This window comes from Saimiri boliviensis, chromosome 18 (assembly GCF_048565385.1).
Source record: "Saimiri boliviensis isolate mSaiBol1 chromosome 18, mSaiBol1.pri, whole genome shotgun sequence".
Lineage (NCBI taxonomy): Eukaryota > Metazoa > Chordata > Mammalia > Primates > Cebidae > Saimiri > Saimiri boliviensis.
In genome coordinates this window covers 27,360,974-27,379,239 of record NC_133466.1, presented here as the reverse complement: position 1 = coordinate 27,379,239, position 18,266 = coordinate 27,360,974, and the positions used below count along the sequence as shown (strand labels likewise).

The following is an 18,266-nucleotide window of genomic DNA, read 5'->3' as shown; positions in this document are numbered from 1 at the left end:
TTCCTCCTGCTTTGTTTTGAGTCTGATTTTTTTTTTAATGTATTTATGCCTCATGACAGTAAGATTTTGCGGGACTGTTTTCTGCTCTAGCATCCTATTTTATTTTCTGGAACCCTTCAAATGAACCTGGATCCCCTAAACAAATATTCTGATAGCAAGTTGTGGAAGGTACTGGAACTGTGTCACTTAAAAGAGTTTGTGCAGTCCCTTCCTGAGAAGCTACTGTATGAGATTTCGGAAGGTGGTGAGAACCTCAGGTAAGCTGCTGAGAGCAGAGCTTGTCCAAGTTATTCATTCTTTGGAAATTTGAGTTGGCCTCCATGAGAAATACAGCTCCTGAGCCACCAGGGCTGTTTAAAGTGCACCACGGCCGATTCCCTCTAAGGAAGAAGAAGAAAAAGTAAATTAGCAGCTGCAGGCTGGGAACCACTGGCTAAGAGAAAGAAAAGGATAAAAAGGAACAATGCCCTATGAAAAGTCACTATTTAATTGAATCTTCTTTTGTCAAGACTGCTACTCTAAGAGCCTTGTTACTAAAAAATGTGGTAAGGGGCTACTTTGCCTTCACCATTGTTTGTTGCCTTAAAATAGCCCCCTTCATGTGATCAGAGACACAAGGAAAGCAAGCTAGATCCGTGTAACGACCTGTGTGGCGATAATCCCGCCAGCCTTTCTTGGATTACTTTTTCCCTTCCCCTCTGTGTTTTTGCTGCACTGGCCTCCTTGCTGTGTCCATGACTTTGCTAGGCCAGTTCATACCTACCACAGGGATTGTATATCTGCTGTTTCCTTTACCCGGAACAAGTTTTTACTGGAAATCTGCGTTCTTCACTCTCCATGTTCTTCAGTTCTTGCCTTAAAACTTCTCCTGAGGATTTCTTTGGCAAGCCCATCTAAAATGCCCACCCCACACCCACACCCTATACCGCCTTCTGTGTGTTTGAATTCTTCTTAGCACTTACTATATGCATGAAATTATGACATAAAATGTTGCACTGTACTTTATACTCCTCCTACTACTCACTTTATTCAGTTATCTTGCTTATTGTTTTCTGTGTCCCCACGAGAATGTATCGGCTACACAGAGATTTTTGTCTGTTTCGCTCATTGGTCTAAAGCCTGACGTTTCCTCAATAAATACTTCTTGAATAAAAGAACAAATGAAGTTGTGGGTGAGAAAAAGAATGAATAGCAGTATCATCAGAATTTTAAAACAGGAAGTGTGTTATCATGAAGTCCAGGGTTGAAATTACCTTATTATTATTATTATTATTATTATTTTTAACAGCGTGGGCCAACGGCAGCTGCTCTGTCTGGCTCGTGCTTTGCTTCGCAAAACAAAAATTCTCATCTTGGATGAAGCAACAGCTTCCATCGACTTTGAGACAGACAAATTGGTGCAGACCACAATCAGGAAGGAGTTTTCTGATTGCACCATCCTGACAATTGCTCACAGACTGCAGTCTATCATTGATTCCAACAGGTGTGCTTTCTTTCTTTTCAGAAATAAAATCATTTCTGCCAAGATCAATATTGGGCATATGAAACACAGTGATTACTTGCCAGTCATAAATAACGATATCTGTGCTGAGAGATACAAAATTTTCCCTAATGGTATAGAAGGTATTTTCCAAAAGAATTGGAAGCAAAAGTTAAAGCTATAAGAATATTAGAAAACTTGCTGTAGCTCCTGAATTAATTAGCACCTATATTTTGTACTGATATAACTCATACAATAGTTTACACTTTATATTAGGAGGACCAAAAAAATGTGCAGTGGAAGACTGTAAGTTATCTGATGCTACTCTTTTCACATTTCAGGGTGCTTGTTCTAGACTCTGGAAGGATTGTGGAATTTGAAGCACCACAGAAGTTGATATGTCAGAAGGGACTTTTCTATGAAATGACAACAGAAGCTGGAATAACACAAGACTCAAGGACAAAACATAAATTACTTTAGCTGTATGTTAATTCATGTAATAAAAACAACCATACTGCATTAGCATTTAAAAAGCAAACATAAGGAAGAAATGCACAGGGGCAGATGCCTGCTATGAGTTGGTACACACATTAATAGGCACCAGAGCTTGTTTGTGACGGAGTTTCACTCTTGTTGCCAAGGCTGGAGTGTTATCATGCCATATCGGCTCACTGCAACCTCTGCCCCTCAGGTTCAAGTGATTCTCCTGCCTCAGCTTCCCAAGTAGCTGGGATTGCAGGTATGTGCCAGCACACCTGACTGATTTTTGCATTTTTAGTAGAGACAACTTTTCACCATTTTGGTCAGGCTGGTCTTGAACTCGACCTCAGGTGATCTGCCCATCTCAGCCTCCCAAAGTGCTGTGATTGCAAGCGTGAGCTACCACCACCACCCCGCCCCCCAGCCAGCACCACAGTTTCTAACTATTCTGGGCTGTGCTGAGTCTTCCCTCTGATTCATGCTTATCTTATCCACATTGAGCAAAACGCTAAGTGCCACTTGTTCTTTAAGCCTCTAACTTCACTTGGGAGTTCCTTTCTCAATGGAGTATCTCTCGATCTTCTCCCTCTGCCCTCCAGTGTGATCTAGATGCCACTTTTCTGTGCTCTCATTAGCCCCACATCCATACATTTATCATGGCAGGGCTCATACTCTATTTTAATTTTTAAGTCTCCTTTCCCCTTGAAGGCAAGTGCCCAGTTTTAATCATCTTTGTATGTTATGTTCCTAGCATAGTCCTTTCACATAACTGATACCCAACAAATGTTTGTATAATGAATGACTAGACGTTTTAGAGTACAAAAAGTACTAATTTATATAGATGTGGGCTGAGCACTGTGGCACACACTCATAATCCCAGCAATTAGAGAGGCCGAGGTGAAAGGATAGCTTGAAGCCAGGAGCTTGAGACCAACCTGGGCAACAAAGCAAGATCCTGTCTATACAAAAAATAAGTAAATATAATGAAAAAAAAAAGAGAGAGAGAGACAGGCATGGTAGTGCATGCCTGTAATCCCAGCTATTCAGGACGCTGAGGTGGGAGGATTGCTTGAGCCTAGGAGTTCGAGCCTGCAGTGAGGTGATACACCATACATAGCACTCCAGCTTGGGTGACAGAGAGATACCCTGCCTTTAAAATAAATAAATAAATAAAACAAATAAGTTTTAAAAATATGTGTTGAGTTATTGTACAATATATGAAATGATGAAGGAATCACAGAAAAAAATGTTATTCAGCTGCTTTTTGGAAAGGGTAATTATATATTAGCAGAATTTTATAATTTTTATAATGTTTTATATTTTTACTATTCACTTTTGAGTAAAAAAAATCTAGTATTTTCTTTGGAACATTATTCTTTGATTAATATATCAACCTCCGTGAGATATTTTATTACATTTAATGAGAGGATTGTTGATTTGTAGTCCTAATCAGATTTTGAAGGGCTTTTTCTTTAGTAATTTTACTTAAAAGAGGCAATATTATGTCTCTGAATTGCCCTTCAAATTTAAAGTCTTTAAACTTCAACTGGATTTTCTTTCAAGAAAATTTTAATAATAGAGTTTAACATGTTCTTTAAAGCCATCAACCATTTCTTTTATTCTCCTTTTTCCTCCCTATGCAACCCTGTACAACCTTGCTTCATTTCCTAAGGGTATTTATGAAAAGTTGCCTTAAACTAGTAAACTTGTATTACCTAAACTAAGTCTCCTCCCTTAAGGATGTGAGCTACTTGAAGTGTCGTCCTGTCTTTACAAGTGCTTTGTATATACATTGAATAATTAGCTATTGAATTCCATTAAGAAAAGAATCAAGATATTTCATTAATATCAGTTAAAAGATGTTTTAGCTCTCCTATAATTTTAGTAAATCAGAGAATCTGCATAATTTTAAAATATAGTGGAAAATCATGGATAAATTGTGGTATAGTCACATACTAGAACTCTATCTAGCTATGAGAATGAATGAACAACAGCTACAGGCAATCTGATGAATCTCACAAAGAATGCTGAGTGAAATAGCCACAAAAGAATATTACTATATGAGTCCATGATTCTATTTATATAATTTTTTTAAAGAAAAACTAATTTATACTATTAGAAGTTGGGATACTGGTAATCCTTGGTGGGAGGGATTATAATAGGGTACACGAGGTAGACTTCTGGGATAATGGTAGCATTTTGTTTCTTGAAGTGAATCTGAGTGATTCACTTTGTGAAAATTCAGTTTATGGAAATTCATCAATCTGTGTATTTAGCATATGTGTAGTTTTCTGCATGTATATACAGATATATATTATTTTCATATGTAATAGAGTAAAAGGAAAGCAAAAGTAAAAAACAAAAAATGACTAAATCAGTTATTCAAAGATAATTTTATTGTTTTCAGAAATTAGTATTTTATTCTTATTTCAATTATGTACATCGAGCTTGTTCAATTATTAATGTATACTAGACTCAAAGTGAAAAGTACTCAAAATGATTGTATTACAGAAAGGTAGCATATTGGTAATAAAACGGTTATTCCATGATTGTATGATTTGTTTAAAGATTATAACTTCAAAATAGATTAATAAATTAAGGATAAATTTAAATATACAAAATATTTACCATAGCTGATAGAGAAAAATCCTAAGCAGCATTAAGTTGCTTTCTTTGAGGATAATGAGAATGTTTATTATTGAAAGTCCAGAATGTGCCAGGTAATGTGCATATATTTGGAATATGTATCACTTTCAATCCTCACTAAATAATGTAAGAAAGGCATTATGCATTATGTTTACCAAATATGATACTAAGATTCCAAGAGGAGCTGGGACAATAAGACACAGAATCCAGGTCTATGCGACTACAAAGCTGATGATGCTCTTTCTAGTTCTCTACCAAAATATCTCATTCCTAGAAAAGTCACTTACAATTAGTCTGTAGTTCAAAAGAGTTTGTACAATCCAAATGTGTAATTTTTTTAAAAAGCTTGAGTTTATACCTAGTGATTTATGCTTATATCTCATTGGCCAGAATTACATCACAGAGCCATCCCTAGCTTCAAGGGAAGCTGGAAAATAGAGTTTTTGAAGTAAAGGATATAGCTGCTCCAAATAAAACTGGTTTCTGGAGTGAGCATGAATAGAATAAATATTGAGATAGCATTTAGCAGGATCTGCCACAACTACTCAGAGTACTTTTCTATCTTGTCAAAATTATTACTATAGCAACTTGGGAAACAGAGGAAGGGTATTGATTACAACTAATAATTGAGACCCAATTTCCAGTTTCCAACAGTCCATGTTAAATAATTTAAGGCAGATGAATTCTTAACAGAAAAAATGTGGGTATTTTTTTATCATATTAACTTTACATACATACACATACACACATGCACATATACATATGTATAAATATAAAATAAGTTACAGAGTTACAAGTGTTAGAGCATTTGAAATTTTTTAGGTATTTTAGGTAAGCCAATTAATAGGTAATTCATGAAGTATCAAACAAATTGCATTTATTCCTGCTTTAAAATCTAAACAACTTAATGTGAAGTAAACTGTTTATAATTCTTGTCAAAACAAAATAAATGCTTTACCAAATCAAACTTTTTTTTTTACATATTTCATCAGAAGAACTCTCAACAATTTACAGAAATTCTAGACCCATTCAATTAGGCTCTGAGGATATTAGATAATATAACCCACTTGTGGCATCCTTAATAAACCCACATAAGGCAAATTGCAGTGGCTTATTCCTGTAATCCTAGACTTTGGGAGGCTGAGGTGGGTGGATCATCTGAGTCAGGAGTTTGAGATCAGCCTGACCAACATGGCAAAACACTGTCTCTACTAAAAATACAAAATTTAGCCAGATGTGATGGAATGTGCCTGTAATCCCAGCTACTCAGCTGGCTGAGGCAGGAGAATCACCAGAACCTGGGAGGTAGAGGCTGCAGACCACACCACTGCACTTCAGCCTGGGAGACAGAGCAAGACTCCATCTCAAAACACAAACAAACAAATAAATAAAATCCACATAAAATTGGCAGTCAGTGAACACTGTTTATTTCTGTATCTACCATATGTATTAATATCGCTTTCTATGTGCCAGGCACTTACAAAAACCAAATGAAATAAGTGCTATTAATTTCATTTTGTATTTGGAAATTAAGTTCTAAACCTGCTTGTCGAAAATGTAAAGGAATAAATACCATAAATCTCCAGTGTTAACATTATTTGGTAAATAAGTGGTCTTACATGGATACTATCTGGGTGTGATAATGGAACAGCAAAGGTACTATGGGATTATATTCTGTAATGGATTAGGCAGCACAGCATTTGGATTACAAGCATAGACTGGATTTGAATCCTGACTCTCTCACTTAGTTGTAATCCCGGGAAAACTGCCGAACACATCTATGCCTTAATTTCCCTATTTGAAAATGCAGATAATAGTACCTACTCATATGGTGGCTAGAACTAAATTAAATTGATTAGTATTAGTAAAATATTTAGAGCAGTGCCATAGTAAGAACACTATTATCTGCTGTTGTGTAACAAACGAATTCAAAGTTTAGTACTTTAAAACAACAAAAATTTGACGATGAGTTCATGTCCTTCATAGGGACATGGATGAATCTGGAGACCATCATTCTCAGCAAACTGACACGAGAACAGAAAACCAAACACCATATGTTATCACTCACAGATGGGTGTTGAACAAGTAGAACACTTGGACACAGGGAGGGGACCATCACACACTGTGGTCAGTAGTTGGGGGCTAGGGGAGAGACAGTGGGGGTGGGGAGGGTGGAGAGGGATAATGAGGGGAGAAATACCAGATATGGGTGATGGGAGGATGAAGGCAGCAAACCACCTTGCCAAGTATGTACCTATGCAACAATCCTGCATCATCTGCACATGTACCCCAGAACCTGAATTAGAAGAAAAAAAAACCAACAAAAATGAATGCTCTCACATTATCTGTGGGTTAGAAACCTGGAAGTCACATAGTTGATGGAAGGCAAACTGTTTATAATTTGGTCTTTCATGACGTGGCATTCAGTCAGTTGTAGCTGCATTCTCTCAAGCCTTACCAAGGCTGGAGGGTTCATTTCAAGAAGGCTGTCTCATGTAGCTGGAAATACACGTCTACTATCAGTGGGGGTTACCTGTCGTCCTCCGTGCGGCCTCTCATCTTATAGTGTCTTTCTACACCTGTATTCACCAGAAAAGCCTTCTTTATGTCGTCTTTTTTACATGGCAGCTGGGCTCTGAAAGGCAAGTCAGCAAGAGGGTGCATCCAAGGAAGCTGGTCTTTTTTAAACCTAGTTTCAGAAATGACATCCCAGCACTCCTGCCATATTATTCATGAGCAGAACTTCATTATCTCTTGCCCAAATTCAAGAGAATATGATTACACAAGGGTGTGAATTCCACAAAGTGAGGATCATTGGGTCTTACATCAGAAGCTGCCTACCTCAGTGAGGTACTATCTGTTAACTAAGGTAAATAGGAAGTATTGCTGTATTTCCTCATATATTTGAGTCCCTCCAAGGTCAACTTTATTTAAAAGGCTCATCTTAAAAGACTACATTAATCAAATGCATTTCTTAAATAAGCAAAACATAATATTTCTTTTTTATCCAAAGACTAATATAAACTTTGTTAGAGAAATATTTATTAACCATCAACCAAAGGAATCCTTTTATGCAGGATTATTTATTAACTAACTAGATTAGGTTAGCATAGTTTAGCTGCTGGCTCCATTATGGTCAGAAGCCATGAATTAGTATTCAGAATTCTGAAGATACTGTTCATATGCTATAAGAACTGTCTTTCCTAAATTAGAGAAATAAGTGGAAAGCATATTAGCAACACAAAGGATACAGAGAAATGCACATTTCTGGAACTAGGCAACAGCTAGTGAGGTTGAGTGCCTAGGGCATCAAATCAGTTCCATCCTCAGTTTCTTATTTAGATGCCTGAAAAATGTACTCCAGACCAGTCTTGAATGAAAAATGCACAGTTTAAAAAACAAACTGCAAAATGGTATTTATTTACATGAAAACATGAATTACCTATATACACACAAATATAAGAGGAACAATGTTACACACAATAACTGTAATATTTAGTACATGTTACACACAGTAGTAGCTGTTAAGTCAGTGGTTTGAATGAAAACACAGTACCAAAACATTCCTGATACAAAATAAATTACTCATTCAAATATTTCAATCATACAAGACACTTAATATTTTAAAAGTTACGTACTTCAAATAACACTGGCTAAATATACAACTAAAGTGAATTGTTTTATGAAAAGACTTCAGATTATTATTCATAAATGATCCCTTTCAGGATTATCTTTTAAATAAATAAACTACATTGATTTTAAGACTATAAATAGCTCCCTAACATATGATTGAAGACATTCCTTCATTTTATTAAAGGTGTAGCTATATACTAGAGAATATGCTAAACTACTGCCCCCAAAATCCAACACTGTCATTCTAATTTTCAGATACAAATTATTTAAATTCCAACTTTAGTACATGAGATTAGCTGCCTGCCCTACTTTGTCAATTGTTTCCAAAAGCATTAATGGACTAAGAGATTGTATTGAACATCTCAAACATCTGAGAAACTCAAGTTATTTTTTAATATAATAATGTTTTAGGTTAAAGCTGATCCTATATATGGAGATTCTGAGATAAATTGAACACTTTCAGAAGACCTTCACAAAGACTTTTTCAATTCTACAATCTACTACAGACTTACATAAAGTCCAAGAGAACATCTGGAATATTTTCCTAATGCAGTGAAGGATTCATCTTTGGCATTTCTCTATTCGTTCTAAAGTAAAATACTTCAACAAACATTTTATACTTTTCTATCTAACTGCTATAGACATTTTCTGTACATTAAGGTATTTGATTAAAATTTGTGTTTTAACAGCAATTTCATTGCTAATAATTTTTTTAGATATGAAAAATATTAGTAATATTCAGCTTTTTACTATGAGAAGCTGAAATGTTTTGAGGTTTTTGAAATGAACTTGCTTAGTTTCCTTTTTCGGTGACTGGAAATTCAACATACTGTCAAATTCAGCGATGGATAAAGCAGACATATTTTACAATAAAAAAAAAGTTGACCAGATATAATTTTTGAGTAACAATATAAAGCATTCCTCTACTAAGGAAAATATGTAAATATGTGTGTATATGTGTGTGTGTTTGTGTGTGTGTGTGTATATATATATATATATATAGACGTATCCATATATCTTCAAATAAAATGGGAATTATAGAAATGAAACTGTTAATATTTTCTGTCTTGGTCCCTGTGGTTTTTCTTAAAGGAAACAAACGAACAAAAAAAACAATTCTGCTACAAATGCTGTTTTGTAGAAACTGAAACTGCCACAACGCCTTCCACATTAGATTTCTACATTATTTCCAGTATTCACAATTTTTTTTGCTCTCCTCACAAACTAACCTAATGGTTGAAAATAGTCCAAGTGTGACTATTTAAAAATAATAATAGAAAACAGTAACACAGCTTTTATAATTGGCACATTTTCCTCATTCAAAACTAAGTATGAAGAAAAATCTGAGTAAAACAGAACCAAAACCATGTAATATCTCAAATACATGCTATATTCCTCAGGGCTTACTGAAAACATAAACAAAGAAACAAAAATATAAAACAAATACGTAGGTGATTGATACTATTTGCCAATGTTTTCAAAGGTCTTGGATAACAAAAATGAGATAATAATCATGGCTTTATTATGACATCAACACATTGTTCAAATGCAATTAATAATTGTAATATTATTCTCTAACCAAAAAGAATCATGGAAATCCAAGCAGAGAATGACGTACAGGACATAAAGGAACTAGAATATAAATTGGGTATTTCTACTACATAGTGCTGAAACATTTGTATACCTTTAGGAGTAAAATAAATTCATCTATTAAATACATAACACTCCCAGACAATGGGGATTACAATATGAGGCTTAACAAGATACTGAATTTGTGAATGTAGATTTGTTATAAAATATAGCAGTTATTGAATATTTTTGTATGCAGTTTATACTAATACTACTATCTTCCAGCCACTGTAAATACCTGACATCAATGCTGTCCTTCAAGTATAGTTCAAATTAATAGTTACATGTGATAACCAAGTAATTACCAGTTCCTGCTAATATAATTTAGTAAGAACTGGGAATTTCATAATTGGCACTATTTAATGTTTGCAGAATATAATGTTAAGTGCATACGGTTATCTATCTCCAGAATCCAGAAAACATAGTCATCCATACTCTTGTAAGAGAGGTGCACCTCAATTTTATCACTTTAGAAGTTATTTGTTAGAATAGCATCTCTCCAAAATCAAATGGGATCAATCTGGTCATGTCTAATCCGAAGACAAAATGTTATGTAAAATTTTCCTGTATCTACATGTTACCCTGTAGGGAAATCTGTGATGTATTACATAGAGACTTCCTTTTGTGAAGAAGGTAATCTGACATATGGGAAGAGATAATCAGACAAGATCACAAATAACCATTATTCCTCCAGAATTCAGTTGAAGTTGGTTTTTTGTAAATGCTTATTGGGAATTTCTAAAGCACTGACTTGGAGAGGCCAAGAGCCTCCATCAATACCTGCTTGGATAGCCACTCCTGTTACCACTGCTAGGTCAGGGTCTACAGATGTGTTGGGATCTTTTCCAAAGAACTCTCGAATGACCTGACGAATCCGAGGAATACGAGTGGAGCCCCCAACTAAAACCACCTCATCAATCTCAGTCTTTTCCAGGTGGCCTTCTTTCAATACTTGCTGAATGGGTATGAGTATTTTCTGAAAGAGGTCTTCATTAAGGGTATCAAAGAGCTTCCGTGATATTTCTGTTTCAAATAAAACCTGACTTTCTCCACTTTTCTTATCAGAAAGGCCATGTCCAAACCCACTGTTCACACGATGGTCATCTGCTGAGGAAAGTTTGTCTTTTGGCAGTTCAGTGTCACTACTGTGAGGTTCCTTCCTGTCCTGTTCCTCCACTGTTAGTAATACTGACAACTGAGCAGATTGATGAAGAGTCAGATTTAATTTGACCATTTCTACAGCTTGTCTCAACCTGTGGATTTCCTCTTTCCTAGAGGGCATGAAGCCATACGTTTGATAGATCTGTTTATATAAGTACTGAAGCAATCTTTGATTGAAGTCCTGTCCTCCAAGTTTATTATTTCCTGAGTGAAAAATAAAAACGTTTAATATATTTATGCATATATGTATGTATATACACATATGTTATTACGTACATGTAAAAACTGTATTCTGGGAATAACAAATCCCTGTTTCATGTATTATTAAAATTTTATTCAAACAAAGATTGGTTAAAAATAACTGTGTTTCCGGGCATGGTGGCTCACACCTGTAATCCTAGAACTTTGGGAGGCTGAGGTGGGAGGAGTGCTTGAGGCCAGGAGTTGGAGACTGGACTGGGCAACACAGTAAGACCCTGTCTCTACAAAATAAATCAATAAACAAAAATCTTAAAAATCAAAAACAAAATAACTGGGTTAAATTATGTAAAAGAAAGCATCTCTTCATAATATCAAATAATTTTTCAGAAAACAGAGATTAAGGATACAGATTGGCTTACAAGTAGCTATTTAAAAACACTAAATGTCATTCTCAACAGAAGAAAGTTCTTCTTACAATCAAAAAGCAGGTATTTAATCTCTTTTTATTCCTTTCATATTTTTGCTTGCCTGATTAAGACCTGAAAACTAGAAATATGATTTCAAAGGAAACGAGTAATGTAATATAAATCCCTAATATTTAACTTGATTCAAAAAAGGGTCCGGTTAAGAGAAAAAAAAATGCAGAAGTTAGAATACCTATGCCTTACAATTCAACTTCTCCAACTGGTTTAATTCCTTAAGCTAAATTAAACAAAACAAAAACCATTCAAAAATGATTTAGAATGCAAAATCCTAACATTTCCTAGGGAAAAAAAATACAATTAAATGGTGATATAGGGAAAAGAGAACAAAGTTGGACTTGTAATAACACATTTAATTAATTGTCCCACATTAGTGAAACCAACTGTCTTAGCGGAAAAAAAAAATACAATTAAATTTTCTAAAGACATCTATTTTATAAAACGTATTAAATGAAATATACTGATCACCCTTCATTTTAAAGAAAGAGTTCTTTCCTGTTCCCTTTCTTCACCATCACCATGAAAAGTCCTGACGGTTCAGTGAGCCCTAATCGGGTAACTGGCAACGTATTTATCTGACTTAAAGGATGCCCAGTCATTTTTTGAGATTTAATTTTTTGCTATAAATATACAAAATGGTGGTATAAAATTACATATACAGAAAATTATCAAAAAGAAGTCAAAGAATTCTGGGGAAAAAAAAGGATGCATTACACACTGGATATGTTAAAGAAAGAGCTGCCTAAACTTCTTCAACTCTCCCTACATTTTTCTTACCAGACATTGCTCGGGTTAGAAACATTCCTCCTTGTTTATTCAGTAAAGACACATCTAGCGTTCCTCCTCCCAAGTCTATTACCAAGACGTGGAAAACATCAGCCTTGTGGAGGCCATAGGCCATAGCTGCCGCTGTGGGTTCATTTATTACTCTCAAAATCTTCAGTCCTGTAAGATTAGTTGAAGGGAAAAAAACTCATGAGAGGATGCTATAAAGTAATCTTGTCCCACTCAATCTCACAGCACATTTGTGTCTTCTATGACACGAACTCCACCACTGAGTAATAATGTGAGCAGTCAAAAATTGAACAGAAGCATGAAATGGGAACAATAAACATAGGCTCTTCTAAATTGTGTCTTTAAAATTATTCTGAAAGATTATCATATGAAGAAATAATAGCTAAGGTTCACTGGAATAGGTCACTTTACTCTTTATTAATTGATCCTTAATTTTGAAAAAATCTCCCAGCCTTTTCTAATAATCATATTTTACTTTGGAACATATGAGCAATAAAAATTTAATCATTATATACTATCGCTAAGTGCTGCGGATATTAGAGAGGCTTTTGTTGAGCCCGTAAAAGATCAGGTTTCTTCGAATGAAATTCCTACTTTAAACTGAATGCCATCCTTATGAGTGGTCTGGAAAGTTGGTATATTATGGATCAGTAGCTATCACAACATTCACACTCTGAAGAATTCTTCCAAAGATCTTAACACCCTTCCCTTCAGCTCTCTGATTTTATCACTTACTCTACTCTGGCCACACTGATCAACTTCCTGGCCTCTATGTACCAGCAAACTCCCAGCTTACAGCTGTTGCACTGGCTAACTCTTCTTCCTACAACACACTTTCTCCGTGTGTCTGCATGGTTAACTATTTTTTCTTCAAATATGCTTAAATGTCACTTTCTCGATGACCTGACCACCCTATTTAAATTCTACAAAGCCCTCCATCCCCTGACCACCAAAAGCAACCTTGACCCATTATCCTGTTCTTTTTCCTCATGGTAGGTTACTTTTTGATATACATTGTATCAGGGGCTCTCAACAAGGCAGGATTTTACCCCTGAAAGAAATCTGACAACATATGGAGACATTTTTCATTGTCACCACTTGGTGGAGGAGGGTGCTGTTAGCATCTGGTAAACAGAGGCGTGGGATGCTGCTTAATATTTTGTAGTTTACAGGACAGTCCTCCACAATAAAGATTTATCTGGCCCAAAACATCAGAATTGCAGAGGTTGAAAACACTATTAAATTTACCTTTTGTGCTCATTCTGTTTTTCTCTCTGGTAGAATATGAGCTCCATGAAAACAAAGGTTTCTTTCTTTTTTTAGTAAGGCCCTCAGTATTGATTCAATGGTATTAAATGTTAAATGATTAAATGATCTACCTCAGATTTTAAAAATTATATTGACCTTAACAATAAAGAAATTTAAAGGAAATAATTCCTCACTGCTAACATGTGTCCATTTTCTCTTTTGAGCCTTTGTCCTGTTGCTATCTCATTGGTTCTTGTTACATATACATTTTATATTGTGCTACAGAGCTTTCAAAATTATAGACTTGTATAAAAAGCTATCTACTTTACCTACTGTGATGGTTAATACTGTCATCTTGACTGGATTGAAGGATGCAAAGTATTGTTCCTGAGTGTATCTGTGAGGGTATTGCCAAAGGAGACTAATATTTGAGTCAGTGGACTGGGAGAGGCAGCCCCACCCTCAATCTGGTTGGGTACCATCTAATCAGCTGCCAGAGCCAGAGCGTGGCTAGAATAAAAGTAGGCAGAAGAATGTGGAAGGATGAGAGTGCCTGAGTCTTCTGGACTCCATCTTTCTCCCGTGTTGGATGCTTTCTGACCCCGAACATCAGACTCCAAGTTCTTTAGCTTTTGGACTCTTGGACCTACGCCAGTGGTTTGCCAGGGGCTCTCCGGCCTTTGGACACAGACTGAAGGCTGCACTGTCAGCTTCCCTACTTTTGAGGTGTGGGGACTCAGACTGGCTTCTTTGCTTCTCAGCTTGCAGTCAGCCTAGTGTGAGACTTTACCTTGTGAGCCTGTGAGTCAATACACCTTAATAAATTCCCTTTCATATACACATATATCCTATTAGTCCCGTCCTTCCAGAAAATCCTAATACACCTACCATATAGTTTGTTTATTGTGACTATGGTTGTGTGGTTTGGGAAGTGATAAACCTTACTACAGAAGGTTTTGAATCTAACACAACTTTGAGAAAAGTGCAGCTCAGTCAAGGGTACTGTTACCTGCAAGGTTAGCAGCTTCAATTGTTGAATTTCTCTGTTTTAGATCAAATTCTGCTGGTACAGAAATGACAGCATTGGCAACTGGCATGCCAAGATATTCCTCTGCCATTTCCTTTAACTTCAACAACAGTCGAGAGCCAACATATTCTGGGGAGACTGTGATGGTCTCATTACTTGTCACAGAAAACTCAACCATTCCATTTTTGTTTAAAACCTGTGAAGAGGATTTGCAAATAAGTAAATAAATAAAAGAGTAAAAATATGTGTGTATATATATGTGTGTGTATATATATGTGTGTGCGTATATATGTGTGTGTATATAGATATATATGTATATGTATAAAAGACAGATAGAGACATACATATATACATAAATACTAGACCTAATGAAAACTTATCTTTATCTTTACAAAATCAAAAATGTATTTGTAATCTATCCAGTGTATTCACCAAGATTAGAACTTATTAAATATTATACCTTAAAATCTATAAAATGAATCCATATTAGTTTTTGTTTTTTAAGATGGAGTCTTGCTCTGTTGCCCAGGCTGGGGTGCAGTGGTGTGATCTCAGCTCACCACAACCTCTGCCTCCCAAGTTCAAGCAATTCTCCTCCTCCCTCAGCCTCATGAGTAGTTGGGACTACAGGCGCAAGCCACCATGCTCAGCTAATTTTTATATTTTTGGTAGAGACAGGGTTTCATGATGTTGGCCAGGCTGATCTTGAACGCCTGACCTCAGGTAATCTGCCCACCTCAGCCTCCCAAAGTGCTGGGATTACAGGTGTGAGCCACTGTGCCTGGCCTATACTAGTGTTTAATAACAACAGAATAAAATTCATCACCAAGCACATTAACTAGAACACACCAGATCCTCAATATATATCTGCTGAATAAATGAAAGAATAAATGACAAAATGTAAGAAATAGAAGTTGCTCATTCAAATATGTAACTCAGGATCTTCTCCCTTTCTTCCCAAATTACTCATTTCTAAGAGTAATAGATAGTTGAAAGAATCTTCTAGTACATATTAACAAGAATAATTTTAGTACATCATTATATTCTCTTTATATGTATACAAATATGTACACATACACACACAGATTATCTATCTATGGTACACAGGGCTTCATCAACCTTCCTACTACCCTGAAAGAGCTAAGCAGACATGCTGAGGATGTGAGAACAAGAAAATGGTAAGGCCTTTAAGTAACTGTTAGCATTCTGGAATCAGTGATTAACTCATCCAAGAGCTGTTGTGGAATTTGTTATGTGAGATAACAGAACTTCCATGTATTAATAGATTAAGCTAGAAGAGATAGAATGTTTTATGACATGAAGCCAAAGCATTAACTGAAAGAGCACACTAAAATTAATACAGATTTTAGATTAATCACTTACCTTAAATGGATATCTGCCAATTTCAGCCTCCAGCTCTTCCGGGGTAAAAATCTTGCCTATGAATCTTTTGGCATCATATATTGTGTTTTGAGGATTTGAATCTGCCAGCTCTACGCTTTCATATCCCACATATACATCATTATCAGTAAAGGACACCATGCTGGGTATGCTGATATGCCCATTTTCATCTGGAATCACCTTTACTTTTCCTGTGCCAGGAAAAAATACCCCAACGGAACAATAGGTGGTGCCAAGATCAATGCCAATCACTTTAGGAGTAGGCAATGGTAAATACTGTTGTGCCAAATAGCCAGCCAACAGGAGAGTCAAAACAGCTGATCCTGAAATACAGGAAAATTAAAAGATGTATTTTATCAAACTAGTACAATGTGCTAAATTACTGTAGCAAAGACCCTTTGGTATCACTCGTTGAAACAAAGCTAAAAAAGATACGTATCAAAATTTTGTATAGGACTACTGATAACACCCCTCTCAGGAGGTTTTTCAAAATGTAAATTGTAAAATACAATTTAAAATGAAGTAACAACACAAACAACAGAAAAGCTCTATAACTGTATGTTTGTGTCATTCTCTAATGGGTGAATGAAGAAATGAAATGTAAAAATATCTCAAAATTATTTGTGTGGATGCTGACAAGAAACAACATTTATCTGGACCAAAAGCCAGATATAATCTAATATTATTGACCAATTAATATTTAGACTTTACAGCTTTATAAACAGCTTCAATTATTTTTTTAAATTCCACTATTAAAATCCTCACAACAAAAACTTTATTATTATAAGGCTAAAACTCTCTCCTCGTATCTCACCTTCTTCTCCCTTTCAAAAGGATGACATGAATAAATTGGATAAAATAATTTTGGAAGTTGCAAAGGTATTAAAATTGTCACTTCATAACATAGTTAACTTTTTATGTATTTAAGTATGAACTAGGGCCATCCTTCTTGCAATGATAATATTTAAGAGAGAAGAAGCGTAAAAGTGGGCAATCCTGACGACAACATCTATGAAAGCTTCTTGAAGACAAGTTTTGTTCACTCTTGTATCCCCCAGACCAGGAACAGGAGATGCTCAACAAATACTAATTTTAAAAAAAGAAAAAAAGAGTAGGAACAAATGCCACGCAGATTGTAAACATAAGTGAAGAAAGGTTGTCCTTTGGATTTTGAATTAATTTCGTATTTGGTATCAGAAAGCTGTGTTATATACCTGTGTTCACTCATATTACATACTACCCAAAACGTCAGTTTTCAGGTCTCCATGTTACTGGTTGTTAGCTCATTCTGATCAACACATAACTCAAATAAAACCAAATGCGAATTCTACTTTCCCCTTCCAGCTCCGGGCAACATTTCAGAAGCATTTCATCACCTTCGAGTCGCGGGTTGGGGGTATGTGGGGGTGGGGGATAGGTAATCCCGAACCCGCTTTGATGGAAAAAGCATCGATCGAGCTATGCATCAGAGTCCTGAATCCCTCCAAATTCAGAACCCAAGAGCCGACAGCTCCGGCTGCAGCTCCCCCACCCTTCCTCCACAAAGGGGTCCTGGAGGTGCACGTTCTCGCAGCCTTCCACAGCTTGCTCCAATTCAACAGGCAATTAAAACCCTAGGTGCTGTTAAAAGGAACGCTTCCCTAAGACTGGCGTCGCTGGGATGACAGTGCTGGTCGCCCCCTCCCGACCTTGGCCGGCAGGGGCCGGGGCCCTCCTAGAGGCGTCCCCACCCCCATTCGTTCCGAACAGCCGAAAACCGCCTCTAAGTCACCTTAGCGATTCCCCTCCCGCCGCTCAGCCGGATCCAGGCGGTGAGTCAACGACCCCTGCCCACGCTGGCAACCTCAGGCCGCCTCTACGCCCGAAAGAGCAACAAGGACCCGCGGGAACCCACCTAAGATCGTCATCTCTCTGGCCATCACAGTCCCGCCGAAGTGGCTTGGGATGACTGTACCAGACGTGAGGCACCGCCCCCACGCCGCCCGGCAGTCCCGCAGACCCCTGGGAAATGTAGTCAGCTTGCTTTTAGGCAATCTGAGCAGCTATCGCTCTGACCAAAGCAAGGACTTCATCTACCGTGAGG

General features: G+C 36.5%; 2 protein-coding genes across 5 annotated transcripts in view; one reads left to right on the top strand and one right to left on the bottom strand.

Moving 5' to 3' along the window:
* Window positions 1-6,191, top strand: part of LOC101048024 (ATP-binding cassette sub-family C member 2-like) — a 91,484-nt gene extending 85,293 nt beyond the window's left edge. For 3 of the 4 annotated variants that reach the window (XM_074389484.1, XM_003934319.3, XM_074389486.1), the window contains 3 exons: window positions 91-257; window positions 1,289-1,483; window positions 1,822-6,191. In XM_074389484.1, coding sequence (XP_074245585.1) covers window positions 91-257; window positions 1,289-1,483; window positions 1,822-1,960 — 501 coding nt within the window. In that variant the 3' untranslated portion in view covers window positions 1,961-6,191. Of the gene's footprint in view, window positions 1-59; window positions 258-1,288; window positions 1,484-1,821 lie in introns of those variants that run through there. The other variant, XM_074389485.1, reaches the window with a different exon arrangement.
* Window positions 6,192-7,996: 1,805 nt separating this feature from the next.
* HSPA13 (heat shock protein family A (Hsp70) member 13) lies at window positions 7,997-18,175 on the bottom strand. The gene is made up of 5 exons (XM_003934320.4): window positions 18,078-18,175; window positions 16,166-16,506; window positions 14,765-14,978; window positions 12,490-12,657; window positions 7,997-11,233 (listed from the first exon to the last, which is right to left on the bottom strand). Exons 1-5 carry the CDS (start codon window positions 18,100-18,102, stop codon window positions 10,566-10,568), a joined length of 1,416 nt encoding a protein of 471 aa, XP_003934369.1. The 5' UTR covers window positions 18,103-18,175; the 3' UTR covers window positions 7,997-10,565.
* Between the last annotated feature and the right edge of the window lie 91 nt (window positions 18,176-18,266).

Excerpts from the sequence above, each read along its gene's own strand:
- HSPA13 (XM_003934320.4), bottom strand. The coding sequence starts at position 18,102 with ATGGCCAGAGAGATGACGATCTTAG. Across the intron at positions 16,507-18,077 it reads CAGAGAGATGACGATCTTAG|GATCAGCTGTTTTGACTCTC; the intron begins GTGGGTTCCCGC and ends CCTGTATTTCAG. Across the intron at positions 12,658-14,764 it reads TGAAGCTGCTAACCTTGCAG|GACTGAAGATTTTGAGAGTA; the intron begins GTAACAGTACCC and ends CTAATCTTACAG.